Source organism: Aquarana catesbeiana, linkage group LG04 (genome assembly GCF_042186555.1).
Source record: "Aquarana catesbeiana isolate 2022-GZ linkage group LG04, ASM4218655v1, whole genome shotgun sequence".
Lineage (NCBI taxonomy): Eukaryota > Metazoa > Chordata > Amphibia > Anura > Ranidae > Aquarana > Aquarana catesbeiana.
The window spans coordinates 512,057,503-512,077,519 of NC_133327.1; the positions used below are offsets into that span (position 1 = coordinate 512,057,503).

The window sequence follows — 20,017 nt, forward strand, 5'->3', positions numbered from 1 at the left end:
CAGAAAACACTGCAATGACCGCCATTTTATTCTCTAGGGTGTTAGAAAAAAAATGTATAATGTTTGGGGGGTTCCAAGTAATTTTCTAGCAAAAATAGGATTTTTATAACAGCTTACCTGTAAAATCCTTTTCTTTGAAGTACATCATGGGACACAGAGACATAGCAGTTCCTATGTGGGTTATAGGCCACCTTCAGGTGATGGACACTGGCACGCCCTAAGACAAAAAGTGCACTCCCTATATAACCCCTCCCACTACTGGGAGTACCTCAGTTTTGTAGCAAAGCTAAACACATGTAAACCAAGAAGGGAGGGACCTCGGTGTCCTGTGATGTACTTCAAAGAAAAGGATTTTACAAGTAAGCTGTTATAAAAATCCTATTTTTGCTAGAAAATTACTTGGAACCCCCCAAACATTATATATTTTTTTTTCCAACAACAAAAGTAGGGCACTAAAAGACTAGAGGACTTATACTGCAGCCTGCAGTACACTGCGCCCAAATGCGATATCCTTATGACCTTTTACATCTACTGGATAGAATCTGGTAAATCTATGGACTAAAGACAAAGTTGCGGCCTTGCAGATCTGAGCCATGGAGGCTTGGTGATGCACCGCCCAAGAAGCACTAACAGCCCTGGTGGAATGCGCTTTAATATGAAAAGGAGGAATTTTCCTTTTTAGACCATAAGCTTGAACAACCACTTGATGAATCCATTTAGAAATAGTAGATGTCAATGCTGCCTGTCCTATTTTAGGACCGTCTGGCAATACAAACAAAAGAGCCGTTTTACAAATCTGAGCACCGCTCTTACCACATCAAGAGAATGTAGTAACTTTTCTGCCACAAAACGAGGTTCTGGAAAAAATGAAGGCAGAACAATATCCTGGTTTAACCCCTTCCCGCCAAGCGTACGCAGATGTGCGTACTCGGATTTCGGAGGTTATATCGGGATGATGCCCGCAGCTGCAGGCATCATCCCGGTACCGTTGTTTAGAGCCCACAATCGGCTATCCGAATATAACAACCAGAGGAGCGGGAGGGGACATCCCCCCCCCCCTCCTGCCGCCTCCCGCCGCTCTTACCGGGCCTCCCGTTCGATCGGGAGGCCCGGTGACCAATCGGCTGCCTCCGGCGGCTGGAACAAAGCTATGGGCGGCTTCGTTCCAGCCTTCTCATTGTAAAAGTAGAAGCGACGTCATCGTCACTTCCCGTTTACTCGGCTACCAATGTCACCGGTTTTAAAAAAAAAATACACAGTATTCAGAATCGCCGTTTTCGGTGATCTGAATACTTTAAAGTGCAAAAGGAGGGATCGGGGGTCTTTTAGACCCCCGATCCCTCCATAAAGAGTACCTGTCACCACCTATTACTTTCACAAGGGATGTTTACTCTTATTGCTGTCACAAGGAATGTAATCAAAAAACATTTTTTTTTTTTAAAACACAATTTATAAATATATAAATTAAATAAAATAAGAAAAAAACATTTTTTTTTAAAGCGCCCCCGTCACTGCGAGCTCACGCAGCAAAGAAAACGCATATGGAAGTCGTGCCCGCATATGTAAACGGTGTTCAAATCACACATGTGAGGTATCGCCGCGATCGTCAGAGCGAGAGCAATAATTTTAGCACTAGACCTCCTCTGTAACTCTAACCTGCTAACCGTAAAAAAAAAAAATTTAAAAAAAAGGTACTGTAGTTTGTCGCCATTCCACGAGTGCATGCAATTATAAAGCGTAACATGTTTGGTATCTTTTTACTCGGCGTAACATCATCTTTCACATTATACAAAAACATTGGGGTAACTTTACTGTTTGGATTTTTTTAAATTCATGAAAGTGTCCCTTTTCCCAAAAATTTGCGCTTAAAACACCGCTGCACAAATACCGTATGATATAAAATATTGCAAAAATCTCCATTTTATTCTCTAGAGTCTTTGCTAAAAATATATATATATAAAAATACGGATTTTAACTTGTAAACTTGTAACTTGTTAAATGAAAACCTGACACTACCTTCAGTAGGAAATTAGGATGAGGCCGCAATACAACCTTATCCTTATGAATAATCAAATATGGCTCTTTACAAGAAAGAGCAGCCAACTCTGATACTCTTCTTGCAGAAGATATGGCAACCAAGAAAATTATTTTCCTCGTCAAGAGGACCAAGGGAATATCTCAAATTGTCTCAAAAGGCTGTTTTTGTAAAGCTGACAGGACTTAATTTAAGTCCCAAGGGTTCAGGGGAGACTTAACTGGGGGATTAATCCGCGTTACCCCCTGAATAAAGTTACGAACCAGAGAGTGTGAAGCAAGTGGTCGTTGGAAAAAAAAAAAAAAAACACAGATAAACCCGACACCTGGCCCTCGATGGTACTTAAGGCCAGCTTCATTTCTAATACCATCTGTAGGAATTCAAGGATCCCACCTATGACATTTTCTGGGGTGCCAACCCCTGGATTCACACCAGGAGACATATGCCTTTCAGACTCTATAGTATAGGACTCTGGAGGCCAGATTCCTAGCATTAACCAAAGTAGAAACTACTGAAGCTGACAGCCCACGGTCTTTTAGAATGTGGGTCTCAATAGCTAAACCATTAAATTTAGCATTTGTAAGGTAGGATGGTATGCTGGACCTTGCAAAAGAACGTCTGGTTACAGGGGTAGGGTCCAAGGGTCCCCAACTGCCATCTTTATGATCTCGGCAAACCAAGATCTCCTGGGCCACCAGAATCACCTCCTTCCCTTCTTGCTTGATCCTGCAAAGAAGACGCGGAAGCAGCAGAACAGGAGGGAACGCACAGATCAGTGAAAACCGATCCCACGGAAAGACCAAGGCATCTGTTCCGTATGCCATCGGATCCCTTGTTCTTGACTCAAAGTTGTCAATCTTGTTCTTCAACCTGAACGCAAACAGATCCACGTCCAGAACGCCCCATTTTTGACATATTGACAGAAAGATGTCAGGATGAAAGGACCATTCTCCCGGGAACAATTGTTGGCGACTCAATTAGTCCGCCTGCCAATTCTCTATCCCTGGAATGAAAATTGCTGATAGGCAAGGAATGTCGTTTTCTGCCCAAGAAAGAAAATGATTCATCTCTTTCTGGGCGGCACGACTTCTCGTGCCCCCTTGGTGATTGATATAGGCCACTGCTGTGGCACTGTCAGTTTAGATTCTGAACAGGACAATTCTACAGTCTGGACGTCCAGGCCTCCAGGGCCAGGCGTACTGCCTGAATCTCTAGAAAATTGATGGGCAAGGTCATCTCTGATTTGGACCATTTCCCATGGACAGATGCTTCTTCCAGGACTGCTCCCCAGCCCAGAAGGCTGGCATCTGTTACCACCTTCCAGGTAACTGGTAGACAGGATTTCCCTTTTTGAAGATTCTTGGATATCAACCACCAATTGAGGCTCTGAGGCATATTGGGGGATAAACGCATTGGGAAGTCCAGAGCTTGGACCTTCTTGTTCCAAGTTGACAGGATACTGTTTTGCAGCAGGCACATAAGGAACAGCCTCGAAAGAAGCCACCATCTTTCCCAACAATTTAATGCAAAGTGGAATAGAAGGATTCTTTGACCAAACTGAATCCGTTCCTTTATGGAACTGACCCTTTCCTGGGGCAAAAACACCCTTTTCTGAGCTGTATCTATGATAAGCCCCAAGTACTGCAATCTCCTTGATGGTTTTAAGGAGGACTGATTTAGGTTGAGAATCCAACCTAGGTATTCCAGGTAGCTGACTGTGGTGACCAAAGTTTGGTTTAAGCGAGCTACCGATTGATCTATCAAGAGTAGATAGTCTAAGTAGGCTAGTATACCTTATACCTTGAGCCCCTAGCCTGGCTAAAGGAGGAGCCAGGACTTTTGTAAACACTCGAGGTGCAGTAGCTAGACCGAAAGGCAGAGCTACAAACTGGATATGAAGATTTTCTACCGCGAAGCATAGAAATTTCTGGTAAGCGGGGAAAAACGGCACATGTAGATAAGCATCCTTGATGTCGATTGACGGCAGAAATTCTCCCACTTGTAGGATGGAGACCATTGAACGGATTGACTCCATGCGAAAAGAACGGATATTCAAAAACCGGTTTAGATCTTTGAGATCTAAAATGGGTCTGACATCCCCGTTTGGTTTTGGAACCGTGAACAGGTTTGAATAAAACCCCAAACCTTGCTCTTCCAATGGGACCACCGATATCACTCTTTGAGACAAGAGATGATCCAAAGCTAGAAATAGAGACTTCTTTTTCACTGGAACTTTGGGAATGTTTGATCTGAGAAAACAAAGAGACGGGAACTCTCGGAACTCTAGTTTGTAACCTAGAGAAATTGAGGAAGCCACCCATCTGTCTTGACATTGTTCCTGCCAGACCCTTGAAAACTGTAGAAGCCTTCCCCCCACTCAGGCGAAGGGGGCGCACCTTCATAAGGAGGCTTTAGTATTCTGTTTTGTGGGTTTCTTCCCCCAGGTCCTTTTTTGGCCCTGGGACTGACCCTGAGGTTTACTTCTTGAACCTGATGGTGGAGGCCGTCGTGACTGCCTGGAGGCTGCTGCCCCTGGCACTGGAGAAGCACATTTAAAAAAAAAAAAATGCTTAAACTTCTTCTTAAGCGGTAAAAGAGAACTATTCCCATTAGAAATTCTTTGGATATACTTAACCAGATCGTCTCAAAACAAAAGTCCACCATCTAAAGAAAAACTGGCCAAGAGCTTTTTGCATGACGCTTTGGCTGACCAATTTTTCAGCCATAGGACTCTACGCACATGTACCAGCCCTAGCATGACCAGTGAGGCCTGGAGAATAGAATCTTTCATAGCGTCTACTGTAAAACACAACGCTTCTGATATCCCAGCCAACTCCTGGGCCTGCTGATCAGGAATAACTTTGAGTACCTCTATGAACTTGTCCTTTAAGGACTGAGATACTCCGATTGCTGCCAGTGCAGTTTGAACGACTGAACCTGTCAGCGAAACATAGTTTTTAAAAAGGAACTCCAACTTCTTATCCGTTGGATCCTTTAGCATATGAGAATTGTCTACTGGACAAGTCATGTTTTTGTTTACAGAGGATATAGCAGCGTCAATTACTGGAATTCTCCATTTCTTATAAAACTCTACCTCCATAGGATAAAGTATTAAAAACTTTTTCGGAGGAAAAAAACTTTATCTGGGTGCTCCCACTCAGAATACATTAGCTTCCTTAGCCATGAATGGATAGGAAAAGAATGAACAGATTGGGGAGGCTTTAGAGAACCCAAACCAGAAGTGGGCTCATCGACCGACTGCGTTATTGGCAGTAAAAATGTGGAGCAGACCAATTCAGTGAGAGACTGTACCAACAATCTTTCCTGCGAACCTGATACTTCTGCATCAGGTTCTTCGGGAACAGGAGGCTTCAGCCTCTTCCTGGTCTTTTGAAAGAAATTCATAATCTTTTGCTCCTTGTTCCTCAGCAAGAGGGTCCTGAGCAATGGACGGGGAACTGCTGCGCTTAGTCCCACTCTGGGATGCAATTAAAGCATCAATTTTTTGCTCCAAGCTTAAAATGGTTGAAGAAAAAGCCTCCTTAGTAATATACACAGGGGCTGCAGTGTTAGGACCAGCTGCAACAATTGCCCCTCCTGATGGCTCACTCTGTCCAGCCATATTACTCTCAGGGGAGGATGCCATCTTTTTTGCGATGTTTCTAGGCTTCCGTGTGATTAACAGTCCTTTTAGAGCCCTTTGATGTGTTTTTCACCCCTCTTCCGACCATAGCCCGATGCACAAAGCAGAGGTACTACCAGAAGGAATGCATCCACTGCTTGAGCAATAGTCCAGCCATGACGCTGCTATTAATGCTCAGCCTGATGCAGTAGTAAACGTGTCAAAAAGGAATGCCTGTGTCACCAAACCTCTTATATGCCACCTTTGCTCTTGTGCCCCTCCTGCAGCATGTAAAAGCACAAAATGGTGCCTTTTAAAACATACCTCCCGCGCTGGACGTTGGAGGATGCCAACGCCGCACTAAGCCCCGCCCACAGTGTCGCCTCCCCAAAGGAGGAATGGCGAGGGAGGGTCTGGAAGCCGTCAAGCGCTCTTTCCCTGAGAAGAGAGGGGGGGGGGGGGACTGCATAAGGGAGCGTTTGGTGGGGAGAGGGAACCCCCCAGACTTACCGGAGGTCTGCTGCTTGGCCGGAAGAAGAGCTGCTGCTTCCTGGACACAACGTGGGCTCTCTGAGAAGCATGAGACGGTAAGTGCTCAATACAGCCCCCAGTGGTGACACATAGGCATGACCGCATTTACTAAATTAAAGGAGACAATCATAAGAAAATTTTAAAAAATTTCTGGGAAAACGCCGGTTACCTATCCCGCCGCAGGGTTTTCTGTGGTAAACCAACAGACCCAAACTTCACCCTTCACAGTGGGTTCCGTTAAACCTTCAGGAGCTGGGGATCTTTGAGGAAACCCACAATCCTGGACCTGTAATAGCACCCCAGCCAGTAAAACTTTATGGCCTTAATACCAAAAAGTACTGGATCTTGGGGTCCAGCTCTCTAAAAAGAGAAGCTTTTTAGGCAAAACCTCGTCTCTTCGGATACGAGGCCCGGGTACCATTCAATTCAGCCAAAAAGACACTTGGGATGGGTCCAGCAAGCAAGGCTAGCCCCAGCAAGGATTGCTCCAGTGGAGCTCAGCACAGCACATCTTTACTCGTGACCAACACCTTAGACACTGGCGAAAAAACTGAGGTACTCCCAATAGTGGGAGGGGTTATATAGGGAGTGTACTTTTTGCCTTAGGGCACTCCCGTCCATCACCTGAAGGTGGCCTATAACCCACATAGTAACTACTATGGCTCTGTATCCCGTGATGTACGATAAGAAACATCACGGGATGATCACGGGAAGAGGCTCGGTGGTTAATGAAAAGATTTATATAGATAAATCGTGCAATGTGTTTTTCTGTGTTGTATGTTGAAATTTGTCCCAATAAAGAAAAAGTGAATATATATAAAAAAAAAAAAAAAACCCTATTAGACTTACCGGTAACGGTATTTCCAGGAACCTTCCAGGACAGCTACTTGAGAGATGATTGGCTCCGCCCTCTACAGGAAACACAAATCAGATACAATTTAAAAGGCCCCTCCCTTTCCTCTGACCCTCAGTTGTTTAGAAGATTAAGTAACCTCCACCAAAGGTGCACTCGGCAGAGGAAAAAAACAGAAACCATAAAACACACCACCACCAGGTAAACATGGTCGACCAGTGCAAAAATAGAATAGGGTGGGAATATAGACGCTGTCCTGGAAGGTTCCTGGAAATACCGTTACCGGTAAGTCTAACAGGTGTTTTCCCTCCTCACCTTCCAGGACAGCTACTTGAGAGCATAAGCAAGATTTTATACCTTAGGGAGGGACGACAGCCTGAAGCACTTTCCTACCAAAGGTAAAGTCCTGGCTGGAAAGCATCTGAACTCTATAATGCTTGACAAATGCATGAGAGGACAACCAGACGGCAGCTTTAGAGATTTCTTCCCATGAAGCCGCCGCTGTTTCTGCCCATGATGTGGCCATGGATCTCGTTGAATGGGCCCCAATTCTAGAAGGAGGGGTGCGATCTGACGCTTTATATGCCTCACAGATAGCTCCCCTAATACACCTAGCAATAGCACGTTTAGATGCTTTGGACCCTTTCTTGGGCCACTGAACAAAACCAACAGTAAAATAGCTTTTTATAACTATCAGAAAGCTTGGCCCTACATTTCCCACATTTCTTCTTCACCGGTTTGGCAAAAAAAAAAAAAAAAAAAAAAAAAGCAGAAACAAGGACCATAAATAAAAAGGTTCTATACAAAAAAGTCCCTTGCTGTAGACTATCCACAGACAAGGGCTTACCTTGGGGGCAGTATGGGACCCGGATGCTGCCGCTGGTTCAATCCGAGCGGATGCTCCATCCTCAGACCTGTCCTCAAGCTCCATGAAGCAAGCAGAGAACGGCCGTAAAGAAGACTGCTGCTGTACTGAAAAACTGCACTTAGAATGGCGTTTTTAGCACACTATACCCCTGCAGCATGTCCTCAGTGTCTCCACGCCATGCTCCTTTAAAAAACTCAGCGTCCAGAAGTGCGTCATGTGACTTCCGGTTCCGGCGCCATCTTGCCACGTCACCGGAAGTCCTCCTGACGCTATCTTGGTACACCGAAATGAAGCATTTAGGAGGAGGACACAGTTCCACACAGCAGCGCTGGGGCAAAAAGGAAGGGAGTTGCCACCACTCACATAGACAAGTAACCCTTAGAAATAGGGAACCCTTCTGGTACAGACTATCATCCAGGACTTGGCCACAACTAGTCCTGGATGAAACCAGAGAAGGGGGGTCCACCAACCACAGTTACCAGACCTTAAGAAAACAAAAAACGTGTCGGTGCTCCTGGAGGTTCTGGAAACACAAAACAACTGAGGGTCAGAGGAAAGGGAGGGGCCTTTTAAATTGCATCTGATTTGTGTTTCCTGTAGAGGGCAGAGCCAATCATCTCTCAAGTAGCTGTCCTGGAAGGTGAGGGGGGAAAAGGAAAATAGTTTTTATACATTTTAGAATGGGGTGCCTCAAGACTGTTCATAATGTTAAAAGGATGCCTTGAGTGAAAAAAAAGGTTGAGAAACAATGATCTGGATGTCCTGAATTCTCAAGGGGACAGGAAGGGGTGTAAGTACTTTAGTGAACCATCAGAGTAGAGGAGGCACCAAATGGCAGTGTGATATACTGGAAAGGTTGGTCTCCTACAGCGAAATTACAAAAGGTGCTGCTGAGGTGGGTAATGGAAATATGCAGTATCTTGGATGTTTACGAATGCTACACGAACAGTCTGCAGGATCCTGACATTGCACCCGTGATCCACCGATCACGGGTGCAATGCTTTACGAGCTAAGAAAAATTTGCAAAGAATGTGCATTTATTTTAAATAAAAGGTGAACTTATCCTTAAAGGAAGCCAAGCATGTAAAACGTCGGGGGGAACCAAACCTCATACCAGAGGTTTTAAGTACAGATTACGGTTTTCTGCATTTATAGGAAAAAAAAAAAGCCAACATAACATCTGCTGTCAAAGCTGGCCAGATACACATCTCTTCCCACTACAGTGGTCATCATGAACTCAACTCCCCACATGAAAGAAGAAGAAAGAAGGGAAGGGCGATGTAGTCATTTTCTTGGGGGCTGAGACTGTTCTCTGGGGGCAGAGCCATTTCTGCTCTCTTCAATTTAAAATGCCTTTAGAGACAGTTTTTGAAACACTTTTACATACATAGCCTGTAGGACACCTGCAAAAGGTCCCAAAATAAGCTATGCGGCACTATATTTACGTTAAAAAAAGGGAAAAAAAAAACAAACAAAAAAAAAAAAAAAAGCTGATTAGACTTTAAGCCTGGGTTCGCACTAGCGCAATCTCATAAATCGCATGCGATTCACACCGGCATCGCAGGTGGCGATCACTGCGATGTCTTAGCAATGCGAGTTCAGCCATACAGTTGTATGGCTGAACTCACATTGGAGTCACACTAAAAATAGTACAGGGACTTGTTTTTTCCCCCGCACTAGAATCGGACCGCATGGGTGTTCTCACCTATGCGATCCGTTTCCTGTGCGAGTTCACAGTTCGCACTGCGATCTGTGAACTAAATTGGGGGTGTTAATGACACCCGCAGCGGTTCACACAAGGCAGTGTGAACTGCCTGTGGGAGAGGAGCGATGCAGGAACCGGCGCTTGAATCACGCTGGTTCCCGCATCGCACTAGTGTGAGCCCAGGGTAAAACCAAAACTTTGCAAAAGGTACAGTTATTTAAATATTATGTGAAAATATTTTACTAAATATAAACTCGCGCTGCTGGAAACGAAGTGATAATGAAATGCAGCTGCTGTAGACAAGGTGCTACTCACTTGGATAAATGTGGATACAAAAAAATACAGCGCTCGCAACACACAATATAAGTGAAATCAACAAAAAAGTCCAAATAAAAATCCAAATAAATGCAACTGAAGTGTTAGTCCACAATGAAGTAGGTGCAAAAAATGCTTCACAAACTTGCAGGAGTACAGTGACCCCCCCTTTTGCATCCCCACTCACCAGGACGACCCCCAGCTTTGCAGTCCAGGGGTCACTTCAGGCTTGTAAATGGTATCCCACACACGTGGATTGGTGTCAAAACATCAGATGATGGATCGGTGTAATCAGATGATAGATTTCCAATAGGAGGCTCTCAACAGGATATACAGGCACCCAGAAATGAAGAGGATGGACTAATAGTGAAGTACTGTTATAAAAGTTGATTTAATGCGCATAGGGATCAGTACTTACAAAAAGACTGTTTACAGGAAAGGATATAGAGCTGTAGATACAGGAAGCAGCAGTTCATAGCATGCATTCCACAGACCGGAAGTGACATCAATCGAACCAGGAAATTATGTGAATGCACAGGGTCCTTGGTGATGCCCTGAGGGAGGGCGAAATGCATGTTGAGAGCCTCCTATTGGAAATCTATCATCTGATGTTTACACCGATCCATCATCTGATGTTTTGACACCAATCCACGTGGGTGGGATACCATTTGCTAGCCTGAAGTGACCCCTGGACTACAAAGCTAGGGGTCGTCCAGTTCTGGTGAGTGGGGATGCAAAAGGGGGTGTCACTGTACTCCTGCAAGTTTGTGAAGCATTTTTTTCACCTACTTCATTGTGGGCTAACACTTTAGTTGCATTTATTTCGATTTTTATTTGGACTTTTTTTTTTATTTCACTTATATTGTGTGTTGCGAGAGCTGTATTTTTTATCCATATTTAAATATTATGGTGCAAAATGTGAAGTAAAAACACACTTACCTCTGTAACTGGCAATTCAAGCTGGACCACATCATCTGGTTTACCGACTGGAGTTTGAAGTGCCGTGTCTAGTAATAAAATACCATTTAAATCTTTCCGACAGCCCACTGCATAATCATCCACAAATATAACTTTATCTACAGTTGGGAAATATTGGCATTTCAACCGTCCACCAGGCTTTGCTATGAAAAAAAAAAAAAAAAAAAAAGCGTTAGTCACAAAATTGCACACACGATAATAAGTCCGCAGTATAGTCAGTGTTTATCTGGCGCTCCAGATGGAGTAATCCTTAGGGATATAGTCTGCGGCTGTAATAGCTGGATGGTGATATAGCCATAGGTTGGGTAATTGGAAAAGAAAGGGGTGTGAAGGGTTAAAAAGGAAGGCAGCCATCCTTCAGAGCGTGTCCAGAACTCTGCAAGACATGTAAATAAAAATAACAGGGAGAGGGAGGCGCCGACCTGAGTGTAGTATTAAAATGATGACTTTAACCTCCCTGGCAGTATGATTATTTCGGATTTTAGGTGCTGAAAGCGGTACAACTATTTTGCATGGAAATTTGGCCTTTTATATTGTAGGTCTGTAAATCTTAACAATAACACACGTAAATCTGTCCAAACAAGAGTCTAGTAGATATCCCGGGTATGATAAAGTTTGAAACACAAAAACATAAATTATAATATAATAAATAAAAATAAATAATTAAAAAAAAATTAAAAAAATAGTAATAAAATAAATTTCCCCACAATTCACTATCGCTCAATTCTGCAAGTGTTCTAATTTACTATCGCTGTTTTCTAGCTGGTCTAAAGCCACTTTTGACGTAAAGGGACACTTTTTGGTTGCTATGGACAATCTCCAGTTTCCAGGCAGAAAGAACAGTGTATATCATGTAAAACTGCATGCAGGGCATGGGCCAAAGCACTGGGGACAAAAGGGATGTGAAATCATTTCATACAGTACTGTAATCTGTAAGATTACAGTACTGTATGTGTTATGATTTTTACTTTTTTTTTAATTTGCCGCCAGGCTCCGCCCCCTGCGTCACGCCGCTCGCAGGGAACAGAGCCTGGCACGGAGAGGCTTCGGAGGACGGAGCCCTCGGACACTGCGGGGGACATCGCAGGATCCCGGGGACAAGGTAAGTAACGCCGCCCCAGGATCCTGCAATGCGATCCCGAGTGTGGCTCGGGGTTACCGCTAATGGTCCTGAATTTTAACCCCGAGCCACACTCGGGAAAACCGCCAGGGAGGTTAATAGGATAAGATTAAAAACACTTAAAGATGATAGAAGATGCATGCTCAAAGTAAAGTGCAGTCCTGGAATTCCACATGGCTCTGTAGGTCCCACCGCGGTTCCTGATAGCTGGAAAGGCTTGAGCAGCTTCTCCAGGAGCAAAGGAACCAGGAAGCTCCACACTCAATAGAAGGCTCCTTCTAGAGGTCGTCTTTTGGCCTCTAGAAGGAGCAGTCAGCACCGAGCGCGTAGCCTTTCACCACTGCAGCCCTGATTGACAAGATTCCAGCCCTGCCTTGGTCCAATCAGATGCCGGTGACATCACTTTCTATTCTACGGTCCAGGCTGGTCAGCTTCCTGGTTAGTTTGCTCCTGGAGAAACACTGATCCATTCCAGCCAGCTGCTCGATCCTTTCCAGCTATCCGGAACAGCGGTGGGACCCACAGAGCCATGTGGAATGTCAGGACTGCACTTTACTTTGATGAGCATGCATTTTCTATCATCTTGAAGTGTTTTGAATCTTATCCTATTAAAGTCATCATTTTAATACTACACTCAGGTCGGCGCCTCCCCCTCCCTGTTTTTTCCTTACGTTAATAAGTCCGGTTGTAATAAAAAAACCTCCTTGGCAGTGGCTACAAGTTTGTTTATAAAACATCAATATAATAAAGTACTTAAAGTGGTTGTAAACCTCTGACGTGAAATATGAACAAAGCACATCCCTCTATAGTGTGTGCAAGTCTCAATCTTGAGCAAGAAAAGTAATTTCTGTCTGCTGCCTCAATCCTCTACTATCAGTATAAGTTACTTGACTGACAAATTTTCCTGACACCATGCCAGTTTAAGGGTGAGCAGTTGGGGTCAAAAAACACTAGGGCCGAAACAACGAATCAATTAATCAACAACTAATCGATTATGAAAATAGCTGTTAACTATTTTCAATAATCTATTATTTAGTCAGCCGATTAGTTGGCCTGCATATAGGATTCCAGATTTGTTTACATATCAGGAATACAGTGAGGCACACATACAGCTCAGTACAATCTCCATACATGTCAGTAAGTGCCTGAGAGCTTGTGAATGTAAATATTTGAAGAGCAATGCCTCATGGGACATTTAGTCCTGGGCAGGAAGTGAGTGGTTCTAAAGGCAGAAGTTGTTTTTACCTTGCTATTGAGGCACTCTGAAGGCAGAAGCAGCAAGAAGCGTAGGTGGGGACCCAAGAAGAGACAAATCAAGGCTACTCTGTGCAAAACCATGATTGTGGTTTAAAAAATAAATACATAAAAAATAAATTAAAAAAAATCATTTTAACCACTTCCTGACTGACGATATAAGTCGGCAGAATGGCACGGGTGGGCAAAAGGCCATACAGGTACATCCCCACAATGTGTGTTAATGCCCCCCCCCCCCCCCCCCCCCACGGCGGGGGAGGCCTCGCCCGCCACCTATAAAAGTGATCTTGCGGTGAATCAGCCGCAGAGACCACTTTTATCCTGTAGCGGACCGCCCGCTGAGGAGGATACCGGGGTTATGGCAGCTAGCTGCTGCCATAACAATGATATCCTCCTTCAAACAGCCGTCGTAAAACTGCGGCGGGCGGTCCGGTACGCAAGTGGTTAACTTATGTGTAATAAAATGGAACCACACAGGGTAAAACGTATTGAACTCATGAAGAAAAAGGTACAAAAAGGCATGGAAAGATAGATCAGCTGAAAGCTATGAGTAATTAGAAAGCAATACTGGCCCTTGTCAATGCAAATTAATATCAGCTGGTTCAGTCTCAACTGATGGCCTATAAAAAGGTCTCATTACCAAGGTGTCACACAAGAAACCTCTCATGATGGGTAAAAGCACAGAGCTCTCTCAAGACCTTTGCAGCCTTAATGTTGCAAAACATACTGATGGCATTGGTTACAGAAGGATTTCTAAACTTCTGAATGTTCCAGCGAGCACTGTTGGGGCCATAATCCAGAAGTGGAAAGAACATAATCTCACCATAAAATGACCACAACCAGGTGCTCCTCGCAAGATTTCTGACAGGGGAGTGAAAACAATTATCAAAAGAGTTGTGCAAAAGCCAAGGACCACTTAAGAGCTTCAGAAAGACCTGGGATTAGATACAATTGTTTCAAAGAAAACAATAAGTAATGCACTCAACCGCCATGGCCTATATGCACGCTAAAAAAAAAAAAAAAAAAAAAAAAAAAAGAAGCATATAGCCTGGTCAGAAGAGACCAAATGTAAAACGATACAAGGGCTGATGCGTTTCCACACACCGCCATGGTCACAAGCACTGCGGCAGGGTGCCCCTTAAGTGCAAAATCACGTACCCGTACATGATCCCTATTTTTGGCTCTGGGGCACACGCATGCCCAATCAGCGGGTCCGTCATCTTCGATGGCCACCGGGACCCACCAATCGTTCGTAGTAGAGGCAGAACGGCGGTCTGCCTATGTCAACAAGACAGGCCACTGTTCTGTCACAGAGGGAGAGAGAGATCTTGTGCTCCTGCTAATCAAAGAACAGAGATATCTCTTCCTCCAGTCAGTCCATCCCCCATACAGTTGTCAGTGTCATTTATACAGCGAGTGCAATTTTTTTTTTTTTTTTTAGCACTGATAACTGTACTGGTGTCATTGGTCCCCAAAAAGTGTAAGATTGTCAGCCGCAGTCCCGCTAAAAACTGCTGATCGCCGCCATTACTAGTAAAAAAAAAAAAAAATAATAAGTCCATAAATCTATCCCATTTTTTTTTTCAAAATTGTCACATTTTGCGTTTATAGCACAAAAAATAAAAACCTAAAAACCTCAGGGGTAAGCAAATACCACCAAAAGAAAGCTCTATATGAGGGGAAAAAAAAGGGCATCAATTTTATTTGGGTACAGCGATACCAGTTTTGAGTTACAGAGGAGGTCTAGGGCTAGATTTATTGCTCACACTCTAACGATCGTGGCAACACTTCACATGTATGGTTTGAACACTGTTTTCATATGCGGGCACTACTCACGTATGCGTTCGCTTCTGCACCTAAGCTAGGCGCGACAGGGTGCTTTCAATTTCCTTTTTATTTTGCTTTTCATTTTGACACGGTCCTTTTAAAAAACATTTTTTGGGGCACTTTATTTCCTATTACAAGGAATGTAAACATCACTTATAATAGAAAAAAAAGCATGACAGGACCTCTTAAATATGAGATCTGGTGTCAAAAAGACCTCAGATCTCATATTTACACCAAACAAAAAAAAAAAAACAAAAAAAAAAAAAAAAACACGTCACTTGAAAAAATAAATCGTCGCTTCCGCCAGTCAATGCTATGGAGCCGAGTTTGGGCCATCTTCCCCTCACTCGACAGCCAGCCATGCAAGAGAGAAGAATATTCCTCTTCAAAGTGCCGACGTATATCGTCCGGAAGTGGTTAACAAGTTATTTCTCAAACAAGGCATTGGCATACTTGAAACTACACCCAAAAACACATTCTGCTACTCATCCTGAGTATGGCGATACCACATGCACGAGACATTCACAGCCTGGCCACAGAGAAGCACAACATCCAAGTAGCCCCATCAGTCATTATCCACTTTAAGACCAGGCCTTCTTCTGGCTCTTTTTGATTACAAGTAAAAATCTGTATTTTTACAATGACACAGAGGCAATTTCCCTGGCTACACTATGGGCAGCCCACAAAGCTGTAATAAGAGGCAAAATCATTCAATTGTCATCACGTTTAACCCCTTCCCGCCGACCGTACGCAGATGTGCGTACTCGGCTTTCGGGGGTCATACCGGGATGATGCCCGCAGCTGCAGGCATCATCCCGGTACCGTTGTTTACATCGGGCGATCGGCTATCCGTATACAACAACTGATACAGCTAAAAGCCGCTCGGCTGTTATACCGGAGGAGCGGGAGGGGATGCCCCCCCCCCTCCCGCCGCTCTTACCAGGCCTCCCGTGCGATCGGGAGGCCCGGTGTCCAATCGGCTGCCTCCAGCGGCTGGGGGCGGGCTGGAACGAAGCCATTAATGGCTTCGTTCCAGCCTTCTAATTGTAAACGCGGAAGCGACGTCATGACGTCACTTCCTGTTTACTCGGCTGCCAATGGCGCCGAATTTTAAAATACACACAGTATTCAGAATCGCCGTTTTCGGCGATCTGAATACTTTGAAGTGCAGAGGAGGGATCGGGGGTCTTTTAGACCCCCGATCCCTCCATAAAGAGTACCTGTCACCACCTATTACTGTCACAAGGGATATTTACATTCCTTGTGACAGCAATAAAAGTAAAAAAAAAAAAAAAACAATTTTTTTTAAACACAATTTAGAAGTATAAAAATAAATAAAATTTTTTTTTTTTTTTTTTTTTTAAAGCGCCCCCGTCCCCGCGAGCTCGCACAGCGAAGAAAACGCATACGGAAGCCGCACCCGCATATGTAAACGGTGTTCAAATCACACATGTGAGGTATCGCCGCGATCGTCAGAGCGAGAGCAATAATTCTAGCCCTAGACCTCCTCTGTAACTTTAACCTGGTAACTGTAAAAAAAATTTAAAGCATCGCCTGTGGAAATTCATAGCTACCATAGTTTGTCGCCATTCCACGAGTGCATGCAATAATAAAGCGCGATATGTTTGGTATCTATTTACTCGGTGTAACATCTTTCACATTATACAAAAAAAAATTGGGGTAACTTTACGGTTTGGATTTTTTAAAATTCATGAAAGTGTCCCTTTTCCAAAAATTTGCGTTTAAAACACCGCTGCACAAATACCGTGTGATATAAAATATTGCAACAATCTCCATTTTATTCTCTAGATTCTCTGCTAAAAAAAATATATATAATGTTTGGGGGTTCTAAGTAATTTTCTAGCAAAAAATATGGATTTTAACTTGTAAACACCAAATTTCAAAAATAGGCTTAGTCATGAAAGGGAAAAAAAAAAAAAAAAAGAAGAACACCGGGCAGAAATAGACAAGCTCACTAAAGAATACCAGGTGGCCTGTAAGCATAATAAACGAGAACAAACCCAATCTTCTTTACAAAAACTAGAAACCTCCAGATTAAAACTCAACCTGGCCCTCACTACTGAAGCTGAGAGACACCTTCGCTGGTCAGGGGTGAGGTTTTACTCCCAAAAAGATAAAATAGGAACCAAACTAGCCTCCAAACCACGTCTGTTGGCATTCCCCAAAATCCGTTTACATTCTGGCACATTTACACAGAATCCACAACGTATTATGGAATGCTTCCAAGACTACTATGCTTCCCTTTACAAAGAAGATAAAAATATCTCTTCCCTCAATCTCACCGAGTTCCTCGACTCAATTCAATTACCCAAACTTTCCACGGACCATACTGAACTTCTTGACTGTCCCATTACCTCCTCGGGAATCAAGGAGACCATCAAGAACCTCAAACAGGGCTCTGCCCCCGACCCTGATGGTTTCTCTGTGACCTACTATAAAAAAATTTGCCGATATACTTACACCTTACCTGGTCAGATTTTTTTTTTAACTCCCTACAATTAGGATCTCCCTTGGATAATCCCTCAAACTTAGCATACATCTCTGTCATTCCCAAACCAGGAAAAGACCCCTCAGCAATTGAAAATTATCGACCGATCTCCCTGATCAACAATGATCTTAAACTTCTAACAAAAATTCTGGTGAACCGATTATCCTCCTTCATAGCCCACTACATCCACAAAGATCAGGCAGGATTTATCCCTGGGAGACAGGGTCCTGACCAGGTGAGAAGGGCTATAGACAGTGTCCCTCCTAGGCTCTCAATGGGACAGGGGACCCTGTCAGGAAGGATTCCTACTTTCCATTGACCTTTGCAAAGCATTTGATAAGGTCACTTGGCCGTATATTTTCAAAGTCCTAGAAAGATGGGGACTGGGCCCCAAATTCCTAAACACTCTACATTCCCTTTATAACAATCCTAGTGCCCAAGTAAGAATGCAGGGGAGATATTCTGACATGTTTAAAATAGAGAAAGGAACCAGACAAGGATGCCCGTTGTCGCCCTTAATTTTTGCAATTGCCATTGAATCCCTGGCAATTGCCATTCGCAGTCACCCCGACATTAAAGGAGTCGCAAGCGGCCCACGCGAACACAAATGTGCTCTTTTCATGGATGATCTTCTCCTCTTCGTAACATCGCCCCTCATCTCAACCCCTAACATTATGAAGCTACTTGAGCAGTGTGGGGAAGTCTCAGGTCTTCGGGTCAATGTTTCCAAATCCGCTGCACTGAATGTTTCAGTCTCGCCTGACCTACTCAAGCGCCTGCAAACGTCCTTCTCTTTCACATGGAGCACGAAATATATCCCCCATTTAGGAATTAACCTCACCCCTAGATTTGACCTGCTTTTCTCCAACAACTACCCCCCTCTGTTCAAAAAACTTGAAGCCGATATGTCCGCTTGGTCTAAACACGATCTGTCCTGGCTAGATAGAGTCAATTCCATTAAAATGACCCTCCTTCCCCTCCTCCTATACCTCTTTAGATCCCTACCAATCCCAATCAAGAAAGCTCAACTACTCCGTTTCCAGTCCTCTATCCTGAAATTTATATGGGGCTCCAGAGGCAGACGGTGCTCCAAAGAAACACTTTACAGACTCAAAACACAGGGAGGTCTAGCTCTACCCAATATTTGGTGGTATTACCAATCAGCTCAGTTGGCACAGATCTCCATGGCCTACTCTAAGGGCCCTAAACCCGACTGGCTACTGATGGAGAGACAAGCGACACCGAATCACACGACAGACTACTTGCTCTAGGCTGCTCCACGCCTCAGACCAGCGATACTGGCCCCGACCCTCTCTCACTCGATGTCCCTCTGGGATAGACTACAAAAAAATCCTGCTTTAACTTCCCCTATTCGCCCACTTTCCCACAACCCAGAATTTCCACCTGGTCAAAACATATTAGCATTCAAATGGTGGCTAAACAAAGGCCTATACAGGATTGGACACTTCCTTAACTCCACGGGACCCCTCTCTGTCGGGTATTGTGTCAGTAAACTGGATATGCCCGACTTCGAAAGATACAGACTTCAAATTACTCACTTCCTGAGATCAAAATGGTCGAAGGATTCAGGTCTCTCTACACTAACAGCATATGAATTGTGGTGCGCCAACGTAAAGGATCAGAAGGGGCGTGTCTCCATTATCTAGAATTCCCTAGCCGGCTCCTCTTCCAAACCGCTTTATGCCCGACTTTGGGAAAGGGACTTGGATAAATGGTGCAGAGGCTTTCACAGATCGTTCAAAGGAATTATGAACACCTCTCTAATGGAGGCTAGCATTAAAATCATTACACGTTGGTATCGAGTTCCAGTCACCCTGGCCAAAATTTTCCCAGACTCATCCCCTCTGTGCTTCAGGGGCTGTGGCCATCTGGAATCTATACTCCATATATGGTGGACATGTCCTCGAATCTGGAAATTCTGGAACAGCTTTTTCCACTTATTGCGAAAGATCACGGGAGTAGCCGTTCCACAGGTCCCAGAAATAGCTTTTCTCAACGTTCGGGTAGAAAATATTCCCAGACACACACACAATCCCTGATCTTTTATATGCTCTTGGGTGCCAGAATCACCATTGCCAGAAATTGGAAGGGCCACACAGTACCGCTAGCTGAAATGAAACATAAAATCTCCTGGATCATGGCCCAGGAGAAAATGGTCAGCAAGTTGCTGGACAAAACCCACAAATTCAAGTCCATTTGGGAACCTTGGGCGAAATACATGGGTATACCGTTGATGCCAGAGATGTAGAAAACTCTGATTCCTTCTTCTCCCTCTAGGTGGCATTCTTTGCTTTACTCTTCTTCTCTTCTCTCTACTTCTACCCGTCTCCTTCTCATCTTCTGAAGCTTATACTCGACTTTCTTCCCCCCCATTTTTCA

General features: G+C 44.1%; 1 protein-coding gene across 5 annotated transcripts in view; it reads right to left on the bottom strand.

Moving 5' to 3' along the window:
* BIRC6 (baculoviral IAP repeat containing 6) overlaps nucleotides 1–20,017 on the bottom strand; it is a 709,573-nt gene that overhangs the window by 637,415 nt on the left and 52,141 nt on the right. For all 5 annotated transcript variants that reach the window (XM_073627731.1, XM_073627734.1, XM_073627732.1 and 2 more), the window contains exon 2: nucleotides 10,869–11,050. In XM_073627731.1, the coding sequence (XP_073483832.1) occupies nucleotides 10,869–11,050 (182 nt within the window). The remainder of the gene's footprint in view (nucleotides 1–10,868; nucleotides 11,051–20,017) is intronic.